This window comes from Schistocerca piceifrons, chromosome 1 (assembly GCF_021461385.2).
Source record: "Schistocerca piceifrons isolate TAMUIC-IGC-003096 chromosome 1, iqSchPice1.1, whole genome shotgun sequence".
Classification (NCBI taxonomy): Eukaryota; Metazoa; Arthropoda; class Insecta; order Orthoptera; family Acrididae; genus Schistocerca; species Schistocerca piceifrons.
This window is the reverse complement of record NC_060138.1, coordinates 205,529,668-205,555,293: the sequence shown is the minus strand read 5'-3', so window position 1 is coordinate 205,555,293 and position 25,626 is coordinate 205,529,668. Positions and strand designations below refer to the sequence as shown.

Sequence of the window (25,626 nt, the reverse complement as noted above, 5' to 3'; positions counted from 1 at the left end):
ACTGTGAAACTATCTCGATCGGGTTGTTCGCGCCACGGATGCTCAACTGTGAAAGCTAGCACAGCTGGCCACGCCACTGAGTCAGCATGGCCCCACATCCTTGTCGGTATCTTCCAGAACTTCACTGACACTCTTCCTGAACGTTTCGCAGTGGTCCACGCTGCAACAGGCGGTTATTCTGCCTTTTGACAGCTGGTCACATTACTGTGACTGGACACTTTTGTGTCTCTCAAACTCAAATCCTATCGCTAAGTTTCTTTTTTACACAAAGTTTTCAGAAGCTAAAACTCCGTTTAGATACTATTTTATGAAAGCTAATCGAAATTTATTTACCCTAATAAGCATACTTTACCATGGATTCAACTCGCATTCCGACGACAGTAGTACTGAAACAATCTAAAACGTTATCAGCGCAAACACTTGGCTCCCAGAAGTCAATTTTTTGTGTCTGGGCTGATCACATTATTCGTTGATAAATTATTTTAGTGCATGCTGCAGCGCTGCTTATTTTTTCACTTTATTTTATTGTGTTTCTTGTTTCTTGAATGTGTCATTGTTGCTTGGATGTTTTTGTAATCGAATTCCTGATATCCCCCGCCGCCGTGAGAGTAGTGCTTATCGCTTTAGGAATGTGTGCTGTGTGTCTGTAGTGTGCAGTGTGAGGGTTTGTGTAAAGAGGGGAGTGAATGAGGAGTGTAGACCAGGGGTGTTCGATATTCGTTAAGCCTCCTTGTTACGTTCCTGACGCCCCCTACTGTTACTTCGTAGAAGTAGAACTATCAACAGAGAGAGTTCATTAATATTCAGATTCAGCACCCGGCCCAGTAGTGCTTTACTATCTAGTTTAATAGAATATTTTGTAAGAAGAGTAGATTTCACATTTATTGCTACCTAAAAACACTGTGTTTTGAATGAATATATATGATACATCATTTGAGTCGCGAACATTCCAGAGTTTTGTTACTCTATAAATGGGATTAATTCTGTTCAACATCAGTTCTCTTATTACTTTAGTATAGAATTTCCTTGTTACTCACCAATTTATGAACGTCACAGAAGGATTGGTTGATCAATATTATATTTCATAGTATGGAAGCAAAATACCGGACATTCCTCCTTTCGGATTCAGTTTATGTAGTTATTATAAACAAAAGGTTTTCGCACTTTTCTGCAAGAACAAAGGCCGTCGTACTGGCAGCTCTCTCTATTTAAGAATATAGAATCGGGTAATACGAACACTGCTACATTACTCTATTTCGCGGGTTGCATACGAGGTTGAAGACAGAATACATGAATTCATGCTAACGACACTTCAGAATTTCTATCGTCGCTACGTGAATAATTGATGTATAGCCTCTAATTGTCCAAAATATAAAATTTAAATCAGCACTTTCAAACTCCTTGTATGTAAATTTACGAATTCCAGATGGAACACTTCGTTAAATTCCAGTGTACAGAGAGTTTTTTGCTTTGCTTTAATCAGTTTTTTTAAGTATTATCACCTCTCGTAACGTCACCTAATACCTACGAATAAACGACGTTTCGTATATGCATGCTTCTCATAAAGCTTTGCGAGACATCATTTAGTTGTATACTATCCTAGATGTGTTTGTGTGGCGAGATACCGGGAGTATCGTCAGAGAAACGCGGTGTAAACAATTAGGATACGTCGCTTTCACCACCAATAATAACGTTAAAATGAAGTAAGGGCAACAACATTAACCAAAAAGAAATTTAAGAGTCTGTTCCTTATTCTCCTGAAAGAAAGGACAGTTCAGAACACTGACCGAAAGCTTCACACTAAGACTTTCTTACAGCTCAATTCCTTATACCACAGATTGTAATTTTGTTATCTATGTCAGTAGTAATTGGCCAACTGCCTTGCCGCAGTGGTAACACCGGATGCCTTCAGATTACCGAAGTTAAGCGCTGTCGGGGTGAGCTAGCAGTGGGATGGGTGACCATCCGGTCTGCCGAGCGCTGTTGACACGCGGGGTCCGCTCAGCTCTTCTGAGGCAAACTGAGGAGCTACTGGACTGAGAAGTAGCGGCTCCGATCTCGTAAACTGACATACGGCCGTGAGAGCGGTGTGCTTACCACATGCCCCTCCATATCCGTATCCAGTGACGCCCATGGGCCGAGGATGACACGGCAGCCGGTCTGTGCCGTTCGGCCTTCGTGGCCTGTTTCAGGCGGAGTTTAGTTGAGTGTAGTTTATGTCGGTATTAATTACTATCCAACACCTTGATCCACTCCGACAGGGAAATTGAATTATTTTTCAAGATCTCTCTGAATCAAAAACCTAGTGCGCAACCGTGGTGTATGATCGAAGTCCCTGCTCTTTTTGATATAAGTTACTATCCACCACCTTGATCCACTCCGACAGGGAAATTGAAATATTTTTCAAGATCTCCCTGAATCAAAAACCTAGTGCGCAACTGTGGTGTATGATCGAAGTCCCTGCTCTTTTTGATATAAGAGATGTTCGCCGGTAGCTCGTTACGGAGTAATGGAGTTCCGTTTGATTTCTTACGCTCCTCTGTCTTAGCTTCTGTATTGCACTGCGAATACCTGCACGATAGAGCAAACGTCGACAATATGTGCAGTGTATCTTGTTTGGTAACTAACTTGTTCCTTTCAGTCACGATACGTGCTGTTGGCCACAGTACCGCCCACTTACCCTTCGTCCTTACGCTTGCTTTCAGTACTGCTAGGCCCTGTCTCTGGTTTCTCTTTCCTAGTAGTGTTAGTCATGCGTGGACAGTATTACACTGCAGTACGAACAGGTTCACTGACGTAGAATTAGCCGATATTCACTTCGCGTGTGGGTCACCAGGTGCAGTGTAAGAGAGGAACAACGACGTGATGCTCAACTGTTCCCGCGGCGACGGCAACCACGTCACGAAACTTTTGCAACTGTTTTTTGTGTTGTACGTTTTGATGATTGCATATTACAAGCTTTTTCACTGGTGAGCAGGTTTTTTGGCGGAAAAAAATTAATGGGGGTAACAAACCTAATACATTGTAATTAGATTATTAGTTTGTAACGAGCTACCAGAGACCATGGGTCACTTACGCGAGAATGGTTTAATAAGTCTGATAAATTTCCATGACAGTATGGAACATTTTTGTTGCGTCTTCATGGACGGTAAGCTTTATTATTCCAAGGGTCGTATAAAGAATTTCAACAATGTACAGCTTACAGTTCATTATTGATAACCGTCCTAACTGGTCAGTATCTTGACTGCAAATGGAAACAGAGAAATGAGAGTTTCGTGCTGTTATTAAACATTTTCATTTGAAGGGTTGGTCTGCCGCACTAATTAAAACAAAATTGGATGACGTTCACACGGACTCTGCACAATCACTCAAGACCATTTACATTTTGGTTGAATCATGGCCGGACACGCTCTGAAGAAGCGCCTTCTGGCCGTCCAGTTGAATTCAAAGGAAACCATTGATGAAATCCATGATACGGTGATGCAAGGCAGTCGAATAAAATATCGTGAGATCGCTGAAACTTTGTGCATCTCAACTGAGTGAGAGCATAAGATCCTGCACGGCTATGAATAAGCTGTGTGCGTAGTGAGTGCCATGATTGCTCACAGTCGACCAAAAGCGCATCCGACGCAGCATTTCAAAACAGTGCCTGGCGATTTTTAATCGTTAGACATATCGCCCCGATTCGTGACTGTTCATGAAACCTGGATCCATCATTGCACACTAGAGTCAAAACGGCAGTCAAAACAATGAACAAAGGCTGGTGAAAGTGCATCGCAGAAGGCAAAGACCATTTTGTCACCTGCTAAGGCGATGGTCACTGTTTACTTTGGGATGCCCAAGTAATAATGCTCGTAGATTACTTCGAAAATGTCAGAACTGTAGCTGGAGCCTATTACGCTTCGTTGTTGGAGCGTTTGGAACTTGCGTTGGCTGAAAAAGTCGGAGGTTGTCATGCAAAAAAGTGGTCTTTCTCCAGGATAATGCACCATCCTACACATCAGTGATAACAGTGGTTAAAGTGCATTAACTAGGCTATGAATTGGTTAACCAGACTTAGCCCAAGTGACTTTTTCTGTTCCCTAATTTGAAACTTTGGCTTATGGGAAGAAATTTTCATCAAATGAGGAAATGATAGCCACAGTCAACGAGTATTTTGCAGAATTCGATAGAACCTCTTTTTCCGATCGGATGAAATAGTTGGAGGATCGCTGGACCAAGTATATGTCGTTCAAAGGAGATTATGACAAGAACGAAAGTGAGTTTTTTTACGAAAGAAACATTTTCTTGCTTTTTACCAGACTTATAAAACTGCCTTCGTACCAAATTACTCATAAATATCCCTGAACAACATCCGAAATTTTGTGGGTAGAGTTCAGGTTCACCCAGTAGAGCCGCTAGACGCATAACAAGTAGGAAGTGTACCTGGACAACTACCCATACCAAGTTCTAAAATTTCAGTGTATTACAATGTACATATTTATAAAGCAAGCTTTTTCTGAAACTGCAGTTATTGGTAGTTTTATTTCTAAATAAAACGAAACAAAAAATGGCGGTAAGAGCATAGCTATCGAGAGGTGGTAGTCCAGGTCTGTATACCGTACTGACACACATTTTTAATCTGCCAAATTTAATCTGCCAAATTGTTTAAGCTTCGTAAATGAGATAGGGGCTCCAGTACTAGAATTAGAATTTAACAGAGCTTTGGAGGACTTAAGGTCAAATAAAGCAGTAGGGATAGATAACATTCCATCAGAATTTCTAAAATCATTGGGGGAAGTGTAAACAAAAGGACTATTCACGTTGGTGTGTAGAATGTATGAGTCTGGCGACATACCATCTGACTTTCGGAAAAGCACCATCCATTCAATTCCGAAGACGGCAAGAGCTGACAAGTGCGAGAATTACCGCACAATCAGCTTAACAGCTCATGCGTCCAAGATGCTGACAAGAATAATTTACAGAAAAATGGAAAAGAAAGTTGAGGATGCGCTAGATGATCAGTTTGGCTTTAGGGAAAGGCAAAGGCATGAGAGTCGCAATTCTGACGTTGAGGTTAATAATGGAAGCAAAACTAAAGAAACATCAAGACACGTTCATAGGATTTGTCGACCTGAAAAAAGCGTTCGACAGTGTAAAATGGTGCAAGATGTTCGAAATGCTGATAAAAGTAGAGGTAAGCTATAGGGAGAGACGGGTCATATTCAATATGCACAACAGCCAAGAGGGAATAATAAGAGTGAACGACCGAGAACGAAGTGTATGGCAAGATGGAGCCTTTCGCCCCTACTGTTCAATCTATATGTCGAGGAATCAATGACGGAAATAAAAGAAAGGTTCAGGAGTGAAATTAAATTGAAGGTGAAAGGATATCAATGATACGATTCGCTGATGACATTGCTATCCGGAGTGAAAGTGAAGAAGAATTACTTGATCTGCTGAAAAGAATGAACAGTCTAATGAGTACAGAGTATGGATTGAGAATAAATAGAAAAAAGACGAAGGTAATGAGAAGTAGTAGAAATGAGAACAGCGAGACACTTAACATCAGGGTTGATGGTCACGAAGTAGATGAAAATAAGGAATTCTGCTACCTAGGCAGTAAAATAACCAATGACGGACGGAGCAAGGAGGGCATCAAAGGCAAACTAGCAATGGCAAAAAGGGCATTCCTGACCAAGAGAAGTCTACTAATATCAAATATCAGCCTTAATTTGAGGAAGAAATTTCAGATAATGTACGTCTGGAGTACAGCATTGTATTGTAGTGATACATGGGCTGTAGGAAAATCGGAACAGAAGAGAATCGAAGTATTCGATATGTGGTGCTACAGGTGAATGTTGAAAATTATGTGGACTGATAAGGTAAGGAATGAGGAGGTTCTGCGCAGAATCGGAGAGGAAAGGGTCAAATGGTTCAAATGGCTCTGAGCACTATGGGACTCAACTGCTGAGGTCATAAGTCCCCTAGAACTTAGAACTACTTAAACCTAACTAAGTTAGTCCTTAAGTTAAGTCCTTAAGTTAAGGGCATCACACACATCCATGCCTGAGGCAGGATTCGAACCTGCGACCGTAGCAGTCACGCGGTTCCGGACTGAAGCGCCTAGAACCGCTCGGCCGCTGCGGCCGGCGAGAGGAACGGAATTTGTGGAAAACACTGATAAGGAGAACGGACAGGATGATAGGACATCTGTTAAGATATGAGGGATTGACTTCCATGATACTAGAGAGAGCTGTAGAGGGCAAAAACTGTAGAGGAAGACAAGGATTGGAATACATGCAGCAAATATTTGAGGACGTAGGTTGTACAAATAAAGAGGTTAGCACAGGAGGGGACTTCGTAGCGGGCCGCATCAAACCAGTCAGAAGAATGATGACAACAACAAAAAAAGCTGGTAAAAATAGGTATTACTTGTATATTTGGTTCTGATGTTTTATTAAACCATCCAGCGTCCGCCCCTGTTGCTGTGTGATCTAGCTTTGCTGACCCCCGCGCGGATCGATACGTGATACTGCCAAGGATTTTTCCTTGGTGGAGGTACTGGTATGGGGTGCACTAAGCCTCGTGATGTCAACTGGGGAACTGTTCGACTGGATAGTAGTTCCAGGTCAAGAAACCAAATGACAGGGAGAGCGGCGTGCTGACCACACACCTCTCCATATCGCACCCAATTACTGCATTGGGAGAGGATGACACGGCGGTCGGTCGGGTCCGATTGACTTTTTAGGGCCAGAAAACGGAACGTTTTTTAATTGTTGGCCATTCAACAGGCTCGTTAGGGCTGGGGATTTTTTCTGCCCAGAGACTGGGTGTTTGTGTTGTCCTCATCATTTCATTTTCATCATTATCATTCGTGACAGTTGCTAGATTGGACTGTGTACAGATTGGACTGTGTACAGATTGGACTGTGTACAGGTTGGACTGTGTACAGGTTGGACTGTGTACAGGTTGGACTGTGTACAGGTTGGGACTGTGTACAGGTTGGGACTGTGTACAGGTTGGGACTGTGTACAGGTTGGGACTGTGTACAGGTTGGGACTGTGTACAGGTTGGGACTGTGTACAGGTTGGGACTGTGTACAGATTGGGACTGTGTACAGGTTGGGACTGTGTACAGGTTGGGACTGTGTACAGGTTGGGACTGTGTACAGGTTGGACGGTGTACAGGTTGGACGGTGTACAGGTTGGACGGTGTACAGGTTGGACGGTGTACAGGTTCGACTGTGTACAGGTTGGACTGTGTACAGGTTGGACTGTGTACAGGTTGGTCTGTGCGCAGGTTGGTCTGTGCGCAGGTTGGTCTGTGCGCAGGTTGGACTGTGCGCAGGTTGGTCTGTGCGCAGGTTGGACTGTGCGCAGGTTGGACTGTGCGCAGGTTGGACTGTGCGCAGGTTGGACTGTGCGCAGGTTGGACTGTGCGCAGGTTGGACTGTGCGCAGGTTGGACTGTGCGCAGGTTGGACTGTGCGCAGGTTGGACTGCGCGCAGGTTGGACTGCGCGCAGGTTGGACTGCGCGCAGGTTGGACTGCGCGCAGGTTGGACTGCGCGCAGGTTGGACTGCGCGCAGGTTGGACTGTGTACAGATTGGACTGTGTACAAATGGGACTGTGTACAAATGGGACTGTGTACAAATGGGACTGAGTAAAAATTGTAACTTTGTACAGGCGCCGATGACCGCGCAGTTGAGCGCCCCACGAATCAAACGTAATCAACAGGCTCGTTAGAGACTCCTTGCAGTACATCATCAAGTCGGAAAGGTTAGGGACAGTTAGAAGTAGTTTCCAAAATCAGACAAATTCTAATACTGACTTTGACGCCACGAGTAGAAAATCTCTCCACCTCCCTCCCCCTCCTCCCCTCCCCAACCTCCCCCTGGTGGCGTGTGTGCAGTGTGAATGAGCGCGGACGCAATATCGAGCACCCCTCAGGCGCAGGCAAGCGGCGCGCGAGTCGCTGCTCACCCTGTGAGAAGTTGTGTGTGTGCTGCTTGCAGTGGGCAGCTCCGAGGACGCCAAGGCGGCCACGCCCGACTCCAGCAAGCTGGCCGTGAAGAAGGCGCGCCCCAAGGCATCGTCGCCCAACCGCCAGGGGCCGCAGCAGTGCCAGGTGAGTGTCCAGTCCAGCTTCAGCTGTACAGGGTGGGCAAAAGTAAAACTGTTCCAGAAAATATTTCGTGCGCCATAAGACAGGCAACCCAACTTACATCATCTGCTCTGGGTGTGTATGGTGCTAGTTGGGTTGCCTGTCTTGAGGTGCATGAAATATCTTCTGCCCTGGGTGTAGGTGATATATGTAGAGTTACCTGTCTTAATGCTCATGAAATATTTTTCGCCCTGTGTGTGGGCGATTTACGTTGGGTTGCCTGTCTTTAGCAGCCTGATATATTTTAGGGCCAGTTTTATTTTGCCCTCCCTATTGTACAATTTTACGTTCAGTCGCAGCTACAGACAACTGTTACAGCTCTTACCAGTCTTGACATTTATTTCATCATCAGATAGTCTGCCCCTTACAGAGAAATATCAATATGTCAAACCTTGAAGGTCATTAAAACCAAAAAGATGATCATGTTGACACAACATGAAGAACTATGCCCACCAACTGAAATACACTGCTCAGAGGAATTATGGGAACTCAACATCGGGTGTCTGCCATACTCCAGTGAACATTAGTTGAGAGCTGGGTATATTAAAAAATTTTAACTTTATGTTTCACAAATTAAGTACACAACAAATCATCATACACCTTCGTTCATTTACATAACGACACGAGTCGAAAACAAACTCGATAAAATAATTTAACCTGTCATCCTGGTTCTTTTCATTAGATTTTGAGAGCTTCAGTAACATGTACGCTATCCTTGACCATTTATCACCGCCTGACACCTACGTAGGATGCTCGGTATCAGTCTACGAAGGTCACCCTGTCGCTTTTGTTCCCATTCTTCCATAAGAATGTTGAAATGTGTGTGAAATCTTATGGGACTTAACTGCTAAGGTCATCAGTCCCTACGCTTACACACTACTTAACCTAAATTATCCTAAGGACAAACACAAACACCCATGCCCAAGGGAGGACTCGAACCTCTGCCGGGACCAGCCGCACAGTCCATGACTGCAGCGCCGTAAACCGCTCGCCTTTCATAAGAGTTTTTGGAGAGTCCTTAGTGAAACAGGACGACCAAGAACCCGACTGTCAAGTATTGGGACTCACCGTTGGCCACTCAATTATTTCATTATCCAGATCACTAGTGACGTTCACCTTATCGTGCATAAGAAGGGTCTGAGCACTATGAGACTTAACATCTATGGTCATCAGTCCCCTAGAACTTAGAACTACTTAAACCTAACTAACCTAAGGACAGCACACAACACCCAGTCATCACGAGGCAGAGAAAATCCCTGACCCCGCCGGGAATCGTATCCGGGAACCCGGGCGCGGGAAGCGAGAACGTTACCGCACGACCACGAGCTGCGGACACGTGCATAAGAAGGAATTCAGGGCCACGTCGACCGCATAGTCCAACAGGACCAGCTCGATATGCTGCTTGGCAGTAAGACGACCATGGACAGTGATACGATCCATACTGCTTTCAACACTGGTGCCTCCCCACACCATCAGAGAACCTTGGGCGGTTTGATTTCCTAGACAACATTTGGCAGGTAGAGATCACCACGGCGTCGTCACACAATAATAGGGCCATCAGCTTGCATCAGAGGAAATCCGGACTCGTCTGTAAATATCACGTTTCGCCAGTGGCGAATTCGCCAGTTGACATGGGAACGACAGAACTTGAAGCTACCTGTGAGATGTCTTGTCAAGCGGGGTACTCGAACAGGACGACTGGGTCGTAAGGCCATTCCTCGTAACCTGTTCCTTACAATTTTGTCGTATACAGTGGTTCCAGGGGCCTTTCTAAGATCGTTTTGCAGCGCTCTGGCGGTAACCGTACGATGCCGCAATGCAGAAATGACTAGACATCGGTAACCACGTGGGGTTGTAATGCGTCGGCGACCTGGGCAGACCCGTCTCCCCGTAGCGTGTCCACTATCTGTGGATCACAGATCGACAGACTTTAGCATCTGCAGCAATACAACGGAAAGTCCATCCTGCTCGGATCAAACACACTGTGCTTGGTTGAATAAAACGCCCACAAATAACAAATGCAGCCTGTGTACCTCACTAGCGAACACTGGAACACCGGTACTCACTTCCTTCTGAGGGGTTACCTGATACTGGAATGCATAACGAGAACCGATAGACGGCGAATGACTTTCGCTGTTGCAAACGTTGAAAGCAAAGACCTCAGGCTACGCGACGAGACTACAGGTATCGCTTGTATCGCAATAGATACTGGACGTTGATAACACATGTTCCCCTAATTCTATCGAGCAGTGTATTAGTCACCCCGTTAACGGAGCGCATTGATCGCTTCAAAGCTCCGTTCAGGGTGAAGAACTTGTACCTGGGGTTTATATGGCCCTCCACCGCTAATATAAGCATAGAAGTGAATACGTGTAGCCTTATGTGCCCGTCAGCTGCACGGAATCTACGTAGTAAGATGGGACGACTTGGAGACATGACAGGATGAAAGTAGTGCTTGGACGCATCCGCGACCACGCTGTGAAAGATGTCCAATTCGATAGTCCAGTTTGTCTACAAGGTCTGCTGCAATCATTATTTTTGATAGTGACTGGTTTCGTTAGTGTCTTGCTGCCATCCTTAGATCTACAACGTACCAAAAGGAAAGCCTCTGCTAATTTATCACTGTGTACAAACCCATATATCAGTGAGAATAAGTACATAAGCGTTAATTTACGTACCGTCGGAAAATTCTTATTAGCGTGCATACATGCCATCAATACAATAGGAACACTTTCCACTCATAGGAAACTACACAGCTTTGGCTTGTCAAACTCATAAAAAAGATATAAAGTACCCACTGCACCAACTGTGTGCACAGGAGTGGAGGTGAACATACACAAGGAGCGGTCATGCAGTATTCTACTATTGATTCCAGTTTTTTGAACTGTGCTCGGAAATCATGTTGTAATCTGAGACCATACCAGTAATCGGGCATAAGGAATAATCTATGCGCCGGCCGGCGTGGACGAGCGGTTCTAGGCGTTCAGTCTGGAACCGCGCGACCGCTACGGTCCCAGGTCCGAATCCTGCCTCGGGCATGGATGAGTGTGATGTCCTTAGGTTAGTTAGGTTTAAGTAGTTCTAAGTTCTAGGGGACTGATAACCACAGAAGTTAAGTCCCATAGTGCTCAGAGCCATTGAACCATAATCTATGCTAAAAGGGTGAAAAGTAAGGTTCAAGTGGCTCTGAGCACTATAGGACTTAACATCTGAGGTCATCAGTCCCGTAAAACTTATAACCGCTTAAACCTAACTAACCTAAGGACATCACACACATCCATGCTCGAGGCAGGATTCGAATCTACGACCGTAGATGTCCCGCGGTTCCAGACTGCAGCGCCACACCGGCCGGCGAAAAGTAAGGTTGAAGGACTATTTTTCGTGTTAATTTGTCCGTTTTCGTGGGCTACAAGCAGATAAAGCCAATTATATTGACACAAGTGGTAGATCAGCTACTTTCTTTTTTTATTGTATGCTATGAATGAAGTGTTGGTAAGTTTTAAATTTATTGCTATTACGATGATTACCTTCCTCTTTTATTATTTCATAGAAATGGCAAACAAATCTATAATTTTTTATAGCAAATGAATCCTTGACCTTTATTGCTACATCACTTCACAAAAATATTTCTGGACTAGGGTTAGTGCGATTCTTCAGTACAACGAATGTCTGACGACGACTGCGAGTACATACGCTGCACGTACTTTACGCTACGACAACCGGCAACAGGGAGGGACACTTATTGTTAAAAAAATGTTCACATGTGTGTGAAATCTTATGGGATTTAACTGCTAAAGTCATGTCCCTAAGCTTACACACTACTTAACCTAAATTAGCCTAAGGACAAACACACACACACCCATGCCCGAGGGAGGACTCGAACCTCCGCCGGAACCAGCCGCACAGTCTGTGACTGCAGCGCCCAAGACCGCTTAGTTAATCCCGCGCGGCGGACTTTTATTGTCTCAGCAGTACTGTACCAATTCTTATGCCATGTGTTTGTCCCTCGTTTCTGTCGGAATTGCTGTTAACATAGCACTCACCGCTTTTCTCATTTCCTATGATAACGCAATATGTCAAACCCATGCAAATTTTACAAATAAAAATTACTTTTTTTTAAAAAAAAGGCTTATTTAAACACGAAAAGCTTTAGCACTGCTGCTGTTGGTAATTGATACATCGTTTTTTGCTCGGTTGTTAGCAAAAAATAAAAAAAAAGTATCTGTTCTAACAGCGACAAAACAGATACCGAAAAATATCGGTTACTCGGAACTAGAATACCGGTATCGGTCTGAACAGGTCAGTTTTTCCCATTCCTTCAGACAGGCCATGCGGCAAACGTTTTTCCTTCTTTCAGGAGGCGTAACAAGATCTTCTTACGAAAAACCAAGAGTGAAATGAGATTTCTGAGTCAGGAACCCGCGGCGTAATCTTTTCGTGAGTTTTTGCATACAGGTTGAAAAGTATTTAAACCAACAAACTCTGGGAGGTTGTAGGGGACATCAAAACAAGTATTTTCCCTAATGTCATTTTTTCCTATGAGGAGTATTTAAACCGGTAGAGGAAGATTTCTCTGGCGGCAAATGAATTAAACCAACAAACACTTTTCCATTTTTTTATGACCAAGAGACAACACATTAACACAGCCCAATTTTAATTACAGTAGATTTTCAAAAATGCCTCCATTGACACGTCAACAAAGGTTACACTCTCGGATCATGTTCTGACACGGGCAAAAACCCCAGAAGTATCCTGAATTGTTCCTGCTGCTGCTACAATCCGGGCAACCAGATCCTCTTCTGATGCAAAAGGAGTTGCATAAACAATGTTGCGCATCTCTCCCCACACAAAAAAGTCCAGAGGGGACATACCTGGGGATCGAGAAGGCCATGGTACAGGACCACCTCTGCCAATCCACATTTCTGGAAACCGTCGTTCAAGGAATCGACGCACACGACGACTGAAACGTGCCGGCGCCCCGTCATGTGGGAACCACATGCGTTGCCTTGTAGGGAGCGGGACGTCTTCCAGCAATTCTGGCAATGCTCTGGCAAGAAAATTGTAATAGTGCCTGCAATTTAATGGCCTAGGAGCAGATGCGGCCCAATTAAACAGTTCCCAACAACACTGACCCACATATTAACGAAGAACCGCACTTGATGAGCGCTAGTAATTGTGGCATATGGGTTATCCTCACTCCAAACATGCGAATTGTACATGTTGAAGACTCCATCACGCCCGAACGTTGCTTCATCGGTAAACAACACAGAGGATGGAAATGTAGGATGCATTTCACATTGTTCCGGGTACTACTGCGAAAACTGTGCTCTCGGTGGATAATCAAGTGGTTCCAGGTTGTGGACACGCTGTAAGTGAAATGGACGTAACAATTGCTCTCGAAGGACTGTTCTTACATTCGTCTGATCCGCCCCCATGTTACGTGCAATTGCACGAGTGTTGATCGAAGGATCCCGCTCCACATGCTGCAGCGTTCTTACCGTGCGACGGCGTCTCTGTACAGGTAATCTGCTAAATGACCCGGTCTCACGCAGACGTTGGTTCTCAGCAGCAAAGGCCGTATCTACATCTACATCTACATCTACATCCATACTCCGCAGCCACCTGACGGTGTGTGGCGGAGGGTACCCTGAGTACCTCTATCGGTTCTCCCTTCTATTCCAGTCTCGTATTGTTCGTGGAAAGAAGGATTGTCGGTATGCTTCTGTGTGGGTTCTAATCTCTCTGATTTTATCCTCATGGTCTCTTCGCGAGATATACGTAGGAGGGACCAATATACTGCTTGACTCTTCGGTGAAGGTACGTTCTCGAAACTTCAACAAAATCCCGTACCGAGCTACTGAGCGTCTCTCCTGCAGTCTTCCACTGGAGTTTATCTATCATCTCCGTAACGCTTTCGCGATTACTAAATGATCCTGTAACGAAGCGCGCTGCTCTCCGTCGGATCTTCTCTATCTCTTCTATCAACCCTATCTGGTACGGATCCCACACTGCTGAGCAGTATTCAAGCAGTTGGCAAACAAGCGTACTGTAACCTACTTCCTTTGTTTTCGGATTGCATTTCCTTAGGATTCTTCCAATGAATCTCAGTCTGGCATCTGCTTTACCGACGATCAACTTTATATGATCATTCCATTTTAAATCACTCCTAATGCATACTCCCAGATAATTTATGAATTAACTGCTTCCAGTTGCTGACCTGCTATATTGTAGCTAAATGATGAAGGATCTTTCTTTCTATGTATTCGCAGCAAATTACACTTGTCTACATTGAGAATCAATTGCCATTCCCTGCACCATACGTCAATTCGCTGCAGATCTTCCTGCATTTCAGTACAATTTTCCATTGTTACAACCTCTCGATACACCACAGCATCATCTGCAAAAAGCCTCAGTGAACTTCCGATGTCATCCACCAGGTCATTTACGTATATTGTGAATAGCAACGGTCCTATTACACTCACCTGCGGTACACCTGAAATCACTCTTACTTCGGAAGACTTCTCTTCATTGAGAATGACATGCTGCATTCTGTTATCTAGGAACTCCTCAATCCAATCACACAATTGGTTTGATAGTCCATATGCTCTTACTTTGTTCATTAAACTACTGTGGGGAACTGTATCGAACGCCTTGCGGAAGTCAAGAAACACGGCATCTACCTGTGAACCCGTGTCTATGGCCCTCTGAGTCTCGTGGACGAATACCGCGAGCTGGGTTCCGCACGACCGTCTTTTCGAAACCCATGCTGATTCCTACAGAGTAGATTTCTAGTCTCCAGAAAAGTCATTATACTCGAACATAATACGTGTTCCAAAATTCTAGAACTGATCGACGTTAGAGATACAGGTCTATAGTTCTGCACATGTGTTCGACGTCCCTTCTTGAAAACGGGGATGACCTGTGCCCTTTTGCAATCCTTTGGAACGCTACGCTCTTCTAGAGACCTACGGTACACCGATGCAAGAAGGGGGACAAGTTCCTTCGCGTACTCTGTGTAAAATCGAACAGGTATCCCATCAGGTCCAGCGGCCTTTCCTCTCTTGAGCGATTTTAATTGTTTCTCTATCCCTCTGTCGTCTATTTCGATATCCACCGTTTTGTCATCTGTGCGACAATCTAGAGAAGGAACTACAGTGCAGTCTTCCTCTGTGAAACAGCTTTGCAAAAAGACATTTAGTATTTCGGCCTTTAGTCTGTCATCCTCTGTTCCAGTACCATTTTGGCCACAGAGTGTCTGGACGTTTTGTTTTGATCCACCTACCGCTTTGACATACGACGAAAATTTCTTAGGATTTCCTGCCAAGTCAGTACATAGAACTTTACTTTCGAATTCATTGAACGCCTCTCGCATAGCCCTCCTCACACTACATTTCGCTTCGCATAGTTTTTGTTTGTCTGCAAGGCTTTGGCTATGTTTATGTTTGCTGTGAAATTCCCTTTGCTTCCGCAGCAGTTTTCTAACTCGGTTGTTGTACCACGGTGGCTCTTTTCCATCTCTTACGATCTTGCTTGGCACATACTCATTTAACGCATATTGTACAATGGTTTTGAACTTTGTCCACTGATCCTCAACACTATCTGTACTTGAGACAAAACTTTTGTGTTGTGCCGTCAGGTACTTTGTAATCTGCTTTTTGTCACTTTTGCTAAAGAGAAAAATCTTCCTACCTTTTTTAATATTTCTATTTACGGCTGAAATCATCGGTGCCGTAGCCGCTTTATGATCGCTGATTCCGTGTTCTGCGTTAACTGTTTCAAATAGTTCGGGTGTGTTTGTCACCAGAAGGTCTAATATGTTATCGCCACGAGTCGGTTCTCTGTTTATCTGCTCAAGGTAGTTTTCAGATAAAGCACTTTAAAAAAATTTCACTGGATTCTTTGTCCCTGCCACCCGATATGAACGTTTGAGTCTCCCAGTCTATATCTGGCAAATTAAAATCTCCACCCAGAACTATAACATGGTGGGGAAATCTACTCGAAATATTTTCCAAATTTTCCTTCAGGTGCTCAGCCACAACAGCTGCTGAGGCAGGAGGCCTATAGAGACATCCAATTACCATGTCTGAGCCTGCTTTAACGTGCGGGATACGGCGATTAGGTTATTGTTGATAAACCCGCTGTGCAGCTCTTCCGTTGTGGTGCGCTACGTAGTACGCACCAACCATATCAGTGTACTCACTCCAGGTGTATCGCTCCATTAGTAAACAGAGACAATGTACTACTTCACTGTTGGACAGCAGTTGCCTACAACTGAAGAGCGTAATACGCCCTCTAACAACTGGAGATCATAATACGGCTTCTAACAACTGAAGAGCGTAATACGGCCTTAACCAGTTTAAATAATCCTCATAGGAAAAAATGACTTCGAGGAAAAATATTTGTTTTGATGTCCCCTACTACCTCCCAGAGTTTGTCGGTTTAAATATTTTCACCCTGTACACACAATATAGATCGAGTTACTCCCACCTACACTGTGCAATTAAGCTCAAATGCTTACTGTTTCCATATGGAAGCCTGAAGTACACTTCATCCCGATTCGACGTTGTTTGCATGCCGTCTATGTGGTGTTGCAGATTTAATGGGCAGCACTGTACAGCCAAGAACGTATTATAATAATGGTTCAAATGGCTCTGAGCACTATGGTCATCAGTCCCCTAGAACTTAGAACTACTTAAACCTAACTAACCTAAGGACATCACACAACACCCAGTCATCACGAGGCAGAGAAAATCCCTGTCCCCAACGTATTATGAAAACGTGTCTTTCACTCTCTGAGAAAATGCTTAGCTGGAATGATTCGTAGCAGGACTGTACAGAAGAGGGAAATTTCGAAGAGAGCTAGAGAGGACGTGTGGGACGTAGAAGTGCATCCGGTCAGGAGCTTTTGATGTCGCTAGCGCGATGGCGGCGGCAGACGGCGGCCCATCGGCGCGCTCTCAGTGTTTACCCTCCGACATTACCGCGGCGGGGCGGGCGCCCAGGGAAATCGATGGCCGACAGATTCGTAAGGGTAGCAGCGGCGGCGGCGGAACAAAGGGCCCGCCGGCACTTGCGATGCCCGCTGCTCGCTCTGCCCGCTGCCGGCTCCCCGCTTCGACCGCGTTTCGATCGGCGCTCCGCTCGCAGCCCGCCGGCTGCCTGCTTTATGAGGCAATTTGCCGTAATTGCACGCATTACGCCCGCCCCGGCCCGCGCACTTATGCTTCTCGTCACATTCCTTACATGAATAACACATCTCGCGCTGATGGAGTTCATCTCTCACCGAAAAGACGCCAACAGTCGCTCCTGCGCGCTCCCCTTTTCCTCACCTTTTTTTGCTAACGGCCGCAGACGTAATCGGAAATGGGCGCAGTACGTCAAGCGCTCTTTCATGCGGTGCCTGCAATATAGCGCGCTGCCTGACGTCCTAACTCATGAAAACAGTAACTGCAGCAAATAAATTCCAGCGTAGCAAGACTAGTTCACGACGAAAAAATATTCGCCATCTTAGAACACTTATTCATTACCTCTCTTCTCCAGACACACAAAATATGGAGTGTTTCAGAAATGATGGTCAATGTTGTGTTGGCTGAAGAGCCAACACCGTGTTGCTAGAGGAGGCCGAAATGCACGCGTTTTAGCTCACGCAGGCTAGCGCGAGGAGGGAAGAACTATACTGACGTGAGGTCTGGAACATGACAAGGAATTAGAATTCAGAAAGCGGACGTAATTAGTTTGATACTTAACTTTAATCCATTAATGATGAACGTCGCTCTTGACGGTACATGATTCACAATATTATCAGTTCAGAATACATGCTTGAAGAATATGGCGCCTTGTTAGGTCGTAGCAAATGACGTAGCTGAAGGCTATGTTAAACTGTCGTCTCGGCAAATGAGAGCGTATGTAGTCAGTGAACCATCGATAGCAAAGTCGGCTGTACAAGTGGGGCGAATGCTAGGGAGTCTCTCCAGACTAGACCTGCCGAGTGGCGGCGCTCGGTCTGCAATTACTGATAGCGACACGCGGGTCCGACGTATACTAACGGACCGCGGCCGATTTAAAGGCTACCACCTAGCAAGTGTGGTGTCTGGCGGTGACACCAGAGTCAATATCAGGGATATGACAGGAATGACAAAAAATTCAAGTAAACATGGGCTCTACAACACGTATACTATGTGATCAAAAGTATCCGGACACCTGGCTGAAAGTTACTTAAAAGTTCGTGACGCCCTCCATCGGTAATGATGGAATTCTATATGGTGTTGGCCCACCCTCAGCCTTGATGACAGCCGGCCGCTGGGGCCGAGCGGTTCCGGCCGCTGTGGACGAGCGGTTCTTGGCGCATCAGTCGGGAACCGCGCTGCTGCTACGGCCGCAGGTTCGAATCCTGCCTCGGGCATGGATGTGTGTGATGTCCTTAAGTTAGTTAGGTTTAAGTAGTTCTAAGTCTAGGGGACTGACGACCTCAGATGTTAAGTCCCATAGTGCTTAGAGCCATTTGAACCTTGATGACAGCTTCCACTCTCGTAAGCATACGTTCAGTCAGGTGCTGGAAGATTTCTTGGGGAGTGGCAGCCCATTGTTCACGGAGCGCTGCACTGAGGAGACGTATGGTTGTCGGTCGGTGAGGCCTGACACGAAATTGGCATTCCAAAACATCCCAAAGGTATTCTGTAGGATTCAGGTCTGGACTCTATGTTGGCCAGTCCATAACAGGGATGTTATTGTCGTGTAACCACTCCGCCACAGATCGTGCATTATGAACAGGTGCCCGACTGTGTTGAAAGATACAATCGCCATCCCTGCACTGCTCTTCAGCACTGGGAATAGGAAGGTACTTAAAACATCTGTGCTGTGATAGTGCCACGCAAAACAACAAGGGGTGCGAGCTCCCTCCATGAAAAACACGGCCACACCATAACACCACCACCTCCGAATTTTACTGTTGGCACTACACACGGTGCCAGATGACGTTCACCGGGCATTCGCTACACCCACACCCTGCCATCGGATCGCCACATAGTGCACCGTGATTCGTCACTCCACACAGTTTTTCCACCGTTCAATCGCCCAATGTTTACCCTCCTTACACCAAGCGAGGCGTAGTTTGGCATTTACCGGCGTGATGTGTGGCTTACGAACAGCCACTCGAAGTTGTAGTATGGACCCACACAAGAAAAAAATATCAAGTAAACATGTGCTCTAAAATGCATACCTGAAGAACTATGAGCACTTGTTCATATTCGCTACTTTGAAACACAGCTCTTCTACTGTATCGAGAACAAGAATTGCCACGGCTCTTAAGGCACACCTTCGAAAGTGGTCAGGTGATTGGGTGTCACATGCGTCATACGTTTGTACGCGAGATTTCCACACTACTAAACATCCCTAGGTCCACTTTTCCGATATGATAGTGAAATGGAAAAGCGGAGGGACAGGTGCATCACAAAAGCGTAAGGCCGACCTCGTCTGTTGACTGACAGAGACTGTCGACAGTTGAAGAGGGTCGTCGTGTGTAATAGGCAGACATCTATCTAGACCATCACACAGGAATTCCAAACTCCATTAGGATCCATTGCAAGTTCTGTAACAGCTAGGCAGAAGGTGAGGAAACTTGGATAGATACTATAATCGTAGATTTGCGTTTATCCTGTGATAGTCATCGAGTCATTGTTGACACGTGTCGTGTGTTCCTTTATTTCTCTGAAACACAACCGGGTTTTCTCAGAGGCTGGCCTCTACCAGTTTTTTCGTTATCTATAATGCTAAATGGCTAAAACAGTGCACGTTGCACGTCTCCGGTTAAAGCAAGCCTACCTAACGGCTGTCAGGTGAGCAAAAATTTGATTTTTAGTGTTTCATATAATTACTGACCCAAATTAAAAAAATTAAAATACTGTCACAATGGGTTTATTAACAGGTATAACATAACGTTACTGGTCCTCGCGTGGATTTACTGCTCTTGTATTTGCCGTGTTTGCAACTGTTTTTCCTTATGACCCAAACATGTTACAGCACCTCTGTGCCATCGTCTGTGGGTTTCTTCATCAGAATCTGGGAACTGGGAACATATTTTGAGTTATAAGTAACCTTCCAGAATCAGGCCTAAAGAATACTTTTTTGTCATAACATTAATTGTACATTATACCCTTCTGCAATACCATTTATACATTACTGGTAGACAATCATCTGCAACCAAACGATGTCAGTGTCAATTTTGTTGGCGAGTTAATACATCACTTTTAAGATTAAACGTAATATTATTGTGCCAAGATATTTCGCCATTATATTTGCTGTTAGTTACGTTTTGCATTAGCAGATTCGTTTTCTTTTGCATCCCCGTGAGTTACTGAAAAGCACACACAAATGCTACACGTATTTTGAACAACTATGTTGTAACTAACGGTATTCACTTCTTCAAAGCGCAGCGTACATGTTGTTACTGCGTGTCCTCTCACAGTCGGCGTTCACTTATTCTCAAGTGAGTTCGACGCCGAATTTTGTTTTCTTTCTCTCTCTCTCTCTCTCTCTCTCTGTGTGTGTGTGTGTGTGTGTGTGTGTGTGTGTGTGTGTGTGTGTGTGTGTGTGTGTGTGTGTGTGTGTGTGAGTGAGTGTCTTGAGACATTGAAACTCCTGACGGTGCGCAAATTATCCGGACTATATTCAGATTGTATTTTACAATGAGAGCACGTAGTCCCCTTCCAACAACCTTTACACACAGTGTCAAACCTTTTCGAAATATGTTCTCGCTAACATCTGCCACAAAATGATAAAAAGAAAAATGCTTATCTCTTACTGCATTTTCGGTGTTCATGCAGTAAATCTTCAGGTACAAGCATGACGTTTCGGTTGTTTCCTTCTTTACTACTGTCTGAACTATGAAACTAAGTTTCATAACAGCGCACACTCTGCTGCAGAGTGAAAATGAACTATGAAACTAAATTTCATAACAGCGCACACTCCGCTGCAGAGTGAAAATCTCTGTCTGAACTATATTCGCAACGCATTTTACTGACAGTATCCACTTATACCACTTAATTACATGCAAAACTATATCATTTTACGACTCATGGTTTGGAAATATGACGTCAGAAATATTAAGATGCGAGAGAAACTAGCTTTACTGAAAACTGAGCGTAAATTACCCGGTCGTAAATTACCCGGTGTTTGATAATGAGAGCGCTTAGCGACTTCCAAAAACTTTAAACACAACTTCAGACCGTTTTTAAACTTCCGCTTTAATCTATGGGTGATAATCCGAAACTAATAAAACCAGCTTAATTAGGATTCTGCGTCTTCATCCATTAGGGTTATCAGTACTAGAAAAAGCGGGTGCTGACAGGTGTCAATATTACCGAACTGTAAGTTTAATAAGTCATGGCTGCAAAATAGTAAATGAATTCTTTAGAGAAGTACGGAAAAATTGGTATAAGCTGAGTTGGGGGAAGCTCTGTTCGGATCCCGTAGAAATGCGATGCAATATTGACCCAACGACGTCTCTTAAAAAATAGGTTAAGGAAAGGCAAACCGATATTCATAGCATTTGTAGACGTATAAAAAGCTCCTGACAAAGTCTCTTTGAAATTCTGAAGGTAGCAGGGGTAAAATACAGGAATCGAAAGGCTATTTACAACTTGTGCAGAAACCTGACGGCAGTCATGAAAGGGAAGCTTGAGCAAGCAGTAAAGGAAACCAAAGGAAAATATGGAGTAGGAATTAAAGTCCAGAGAGAAGAAATAAAAACTTTGAGGTTTGCCGAGGACATTATAATACCGTTACAGTCAGAAAAGGACTTACAAGAGCAGTTGAACGGAATGGACAGTGCCTTGAACGGATGATATGAGATGAACATCAACAAAAGCAAGACAAGGATAATGGAGTGTAGTCGAACTAAATCAGATGATGATGAGGAAATTAGTCTAGGAAGCAAGAACAGTTAGCTATTTGGGCAGCAAAATGAAGTTTGTTTGCGTCAGTCAATAGCAACGCACGCAAAGGCTAATGTGCCTTTTAGTGCCATATTGTATGAGTACTTACGGGGTGAGTGGTTTGAAAATGTTTGTGCCAGCCCGAAACCGGGAACCACTACAGCTGAATTTTATATCAGTGCAACTCAGACGGGCGATATATATATAATACCAAGAGATGACTACAGTATATATATATATATATATATATATATATATATATATATATATATATATATATATATATATATATAAAGATATCCAATATAAACGAACAAAATAAATGATGATGACCGACGAAGAGAGGATATAAGATACAGACTGGCATTAACAAAGAAAGCGTTTCTGAAAAGGAGAAATTTGTTAACATTCAATATTGATCTAAATGTTTGGCAGTCTTTTCTGAATGTACGTCTTTTCTGAATGTACGGTACCATATTTGTATGGCGTGTAGCCATGTATGAGAATAGAAGCTTTGCAAAAGTGATTTGAAGAAGAATGTTGAAGATTGGATGGGTAGATCACGTGACTAATAAGGAGGTACTGACTAGAACAACGAGCGAAGAAATTTGTGGCACAATGTGCCTACAAGAAGGGATAGGTTGATAAAACACATTCTGAGACATTAAGGCATCACCAATTTAGTACTGAAGGAAGGCGGAAGAAGGGGGGAGGGGATAAAAATCGTAGAGGGGGACCAAGAGATGACTACAGTAAGCAGTTTCAGAAGGGTGTAAGTTGCAGTAGTTATTCGGAGATGACGACGTTTGTACAGGACAGAGCAACATCGAGAGCTGCATCAAACCAGTCTTCGGACTGAAGACCACAACAACGACGTCAAACATTTAGCACATTAAGTCATTTGTAAAGATACCGATGTTTGAAGCTGTTTTACACATTGGAGTTCGCTTATCGAGGGGCCACTAGTGCAGCAAATAATTCATTTCACTTGCTAAACTGGTATTTTAGTAATATTCACAGCACCTTCACTATTACAGCCTTCTTGAAGTACATGGTTATTTCGCCTAGTCTCGGTATCTTTTACTCTAGTTCGAATAGTTTTATCTTAGCTAGTTCTCCCAAAGATGCCAATAATGTTGAGGTAATGTCTACTGCAGGGGTCTTGTTCGAGTTAGACCGTTCATTGTTGTACTGGGCTATAGATTGCAAAAACAAATAGTGTACAAGTGGTAAAAAAATTACTTTTTCCGTAATAAATTTTTGTTTTCTTTCAGCTGGTAATTAACGAAAGTTGGAGACACGGTATTTGGAATAAGAAATCATCATCATCATTTAAGACTGATTATGCCTTTCAGCGTTCAGTCTGGAGCATAGTCCCCCTTATAAAATTCCTCCATGATCTTCTATTCAGTGCTAACATTGGTGCCTCTTCTGATGTTAAGCCTATTACTTCAAAATCATTCTTAACCGAATCCAGGTACCCTCTCCTTGGTCTACCCCGACTCCTCCTACCCTCTACTGCTGAACCCATGAGTCTCTTGAGTAACCTTGCTTCTCCCATGCGTGTAACATGACCCCACCATCTAAGCATATTCGCCCTGACTGCTACATCTATAGAGTTCATTCCCAGTTTTTCTTTGATTTCCTCCTTGTCAACACCCCCTTGCCATTGTTCCTATCTACTAGTACCTGCAATCATCCTAGCTACTTTCATATCCGTAACCTCAACCTTACTTTGTTCCTCCTATTTGGCACTCAGTCCGTTTATATCTGTTTCCCACTGAAATTACTTTCGTTTTGGAGACGCTAATCTTCATATCATAGTCCTTACATTTCTGATCTAGCTCTGAAATATTACTTTGCAAACTTTCAATCGAATCTGCCATCACAACTAACTCATCCGCATATGCGAGACTGCTTATTTTGTGTTCACATATCTTAATCTCACCCAGCCAATCTATTGTTTTCAACATATGATCCATAAATAATATGAACAACATTGGAGACAGATTGCAGCCTTGTCTTACCCCTGAAACTACTCTGAACCATGAACTCAGTTTACCGTCAACTCTAACTGCTGCCTGACTATCTATGTAGAGACCTTTAATGGCTTGCAAAAGTTTGCCTCCTATTCCATAATCTCGTAGAACAGACAACAACTTCCTCCTAGGAGCCCGGTCGTATGCCTTTTCTAGATCTATAAAGCACAGATACAACTGCCTGTTCCACTCGTATCACTTCTCCATTATTTGCCGTAAGCTAAAGATCTGGTCCTGACAGCCTCTGAGAGGCCTAAACCCACACTGATTTTCATCCAATTTGTCCTCAACTAATACTCGCACTTTCCTTTCAACAATACCTGAGAAGATTTTACCCACAACGCTGATTAAAGAGATACCTCTGTAGTTGTTACAATCTTTTCTGTTTCCACGTTTAGAAAGATGAAGGATAATCGGCCGGTTTACATTTAGTCATTTGTAAAGCATCCGATGTTTAAAGCTGTTCTATACATGGGAGTTCGCTTATCGAGGGGCCCCTAGTGCAGCAAATAATTCATTTCACTTGCTAAACTGGTATTTTGGTAATATTTGCAGCATCTTCATTATTACAGCCTTCTTGAAGTACATGGTTATTTCGCCTGGTCTCGGTATCTTTCACTCTAGTTCGAATAGTTTTATCTTAGCTAGTTCTCCCAAAGATAACAATAATTTTGAGGTAATGTCTACTTCAGAGGTCTTATTCGAGTTAGGCCGTTCATTGTTGTACCGGGCTATAGATTGCAAAAATACCGGGTGATCAAAAAGTCAGTATAAATTTAAAAACTGAATAAATCACCGAATAATGTAGATAGAGAGGTACAAATTGACACACATGCTTGGAATGACATAGGGTTTTATTAGAACCAAAAAAATACAAAAGTTCAATCAGAATAGCAATAATTAGCATAACAAAGTAAGACAAAGCAAAGATGATGATCTTTACAGGAAATGTTCAATATGTCCACCATCATTCCTCAACAATAGCTGTAGTCGAGGAATAATTTTGTGAACAGCACTGTAAAGCATGTCCGGAGTTATGGTGAGGCACTGGCGTCGGATGTTGTCTTTCAGCATCCCTAGAGATGTCGGTCGATCACGATACACATGCGACTTCAGGTAACTCCAAAGCCAATAATCGCACGGACTGAGGTCTGGGGACCTGGAAGGCCAAGCATGACCAAAGTGGGGGCTGAGCACACGATCACCACCAAACGACGCGCATCTGTCGGACATTTTGTGAACTTTGTTTTTTCTTTTTTGTTCTAATAAAACCCCATGTCATTCCAAGCATGTGTGTCAATTTTTACCTCTCTATCTACATTATTTCGTGCTTTATTAAGTTTTCAAATTTATACTGACTTTTTGATCACCCGGTAAATAGTGTACAAGTGGTAAAAAAATTACTTTTTCCGTAATAAATTTTTGTTTTCTTTCAGCCGGTAATTAACGAAATTTGGAGACACCGCATTTGTAGTAAGAAAGATGAAGGATAATCGGCTGGTTTACCTCTTT

At 43.8% G+C, this 25,626-nt stretch overlaps 1 protein-coding gene across 1 annotated transcript in view; it reads left to right on the top strand.

Annotated features, from left to right (window-relative positions):
- LOC124800205 (zinc finger protein 541-like) overlaps positions 1 to 25,626 on the top strand; it is a 280,290-nt gene that overhangs the window by 103,358 nt on the left and 151,306 nt on the right. Inside the window, exon 2 of the mRNA XM_047262980.1 lies at positions 7,996 to 8,108. Coding sequence (XP_047118936.1) covers positions 7,996 to 8,108 — 113 coding nt within the window. The remainder of the gene's footprint in view (positions 1 to 7,995; positions 8,109 to 25,626) is intronic.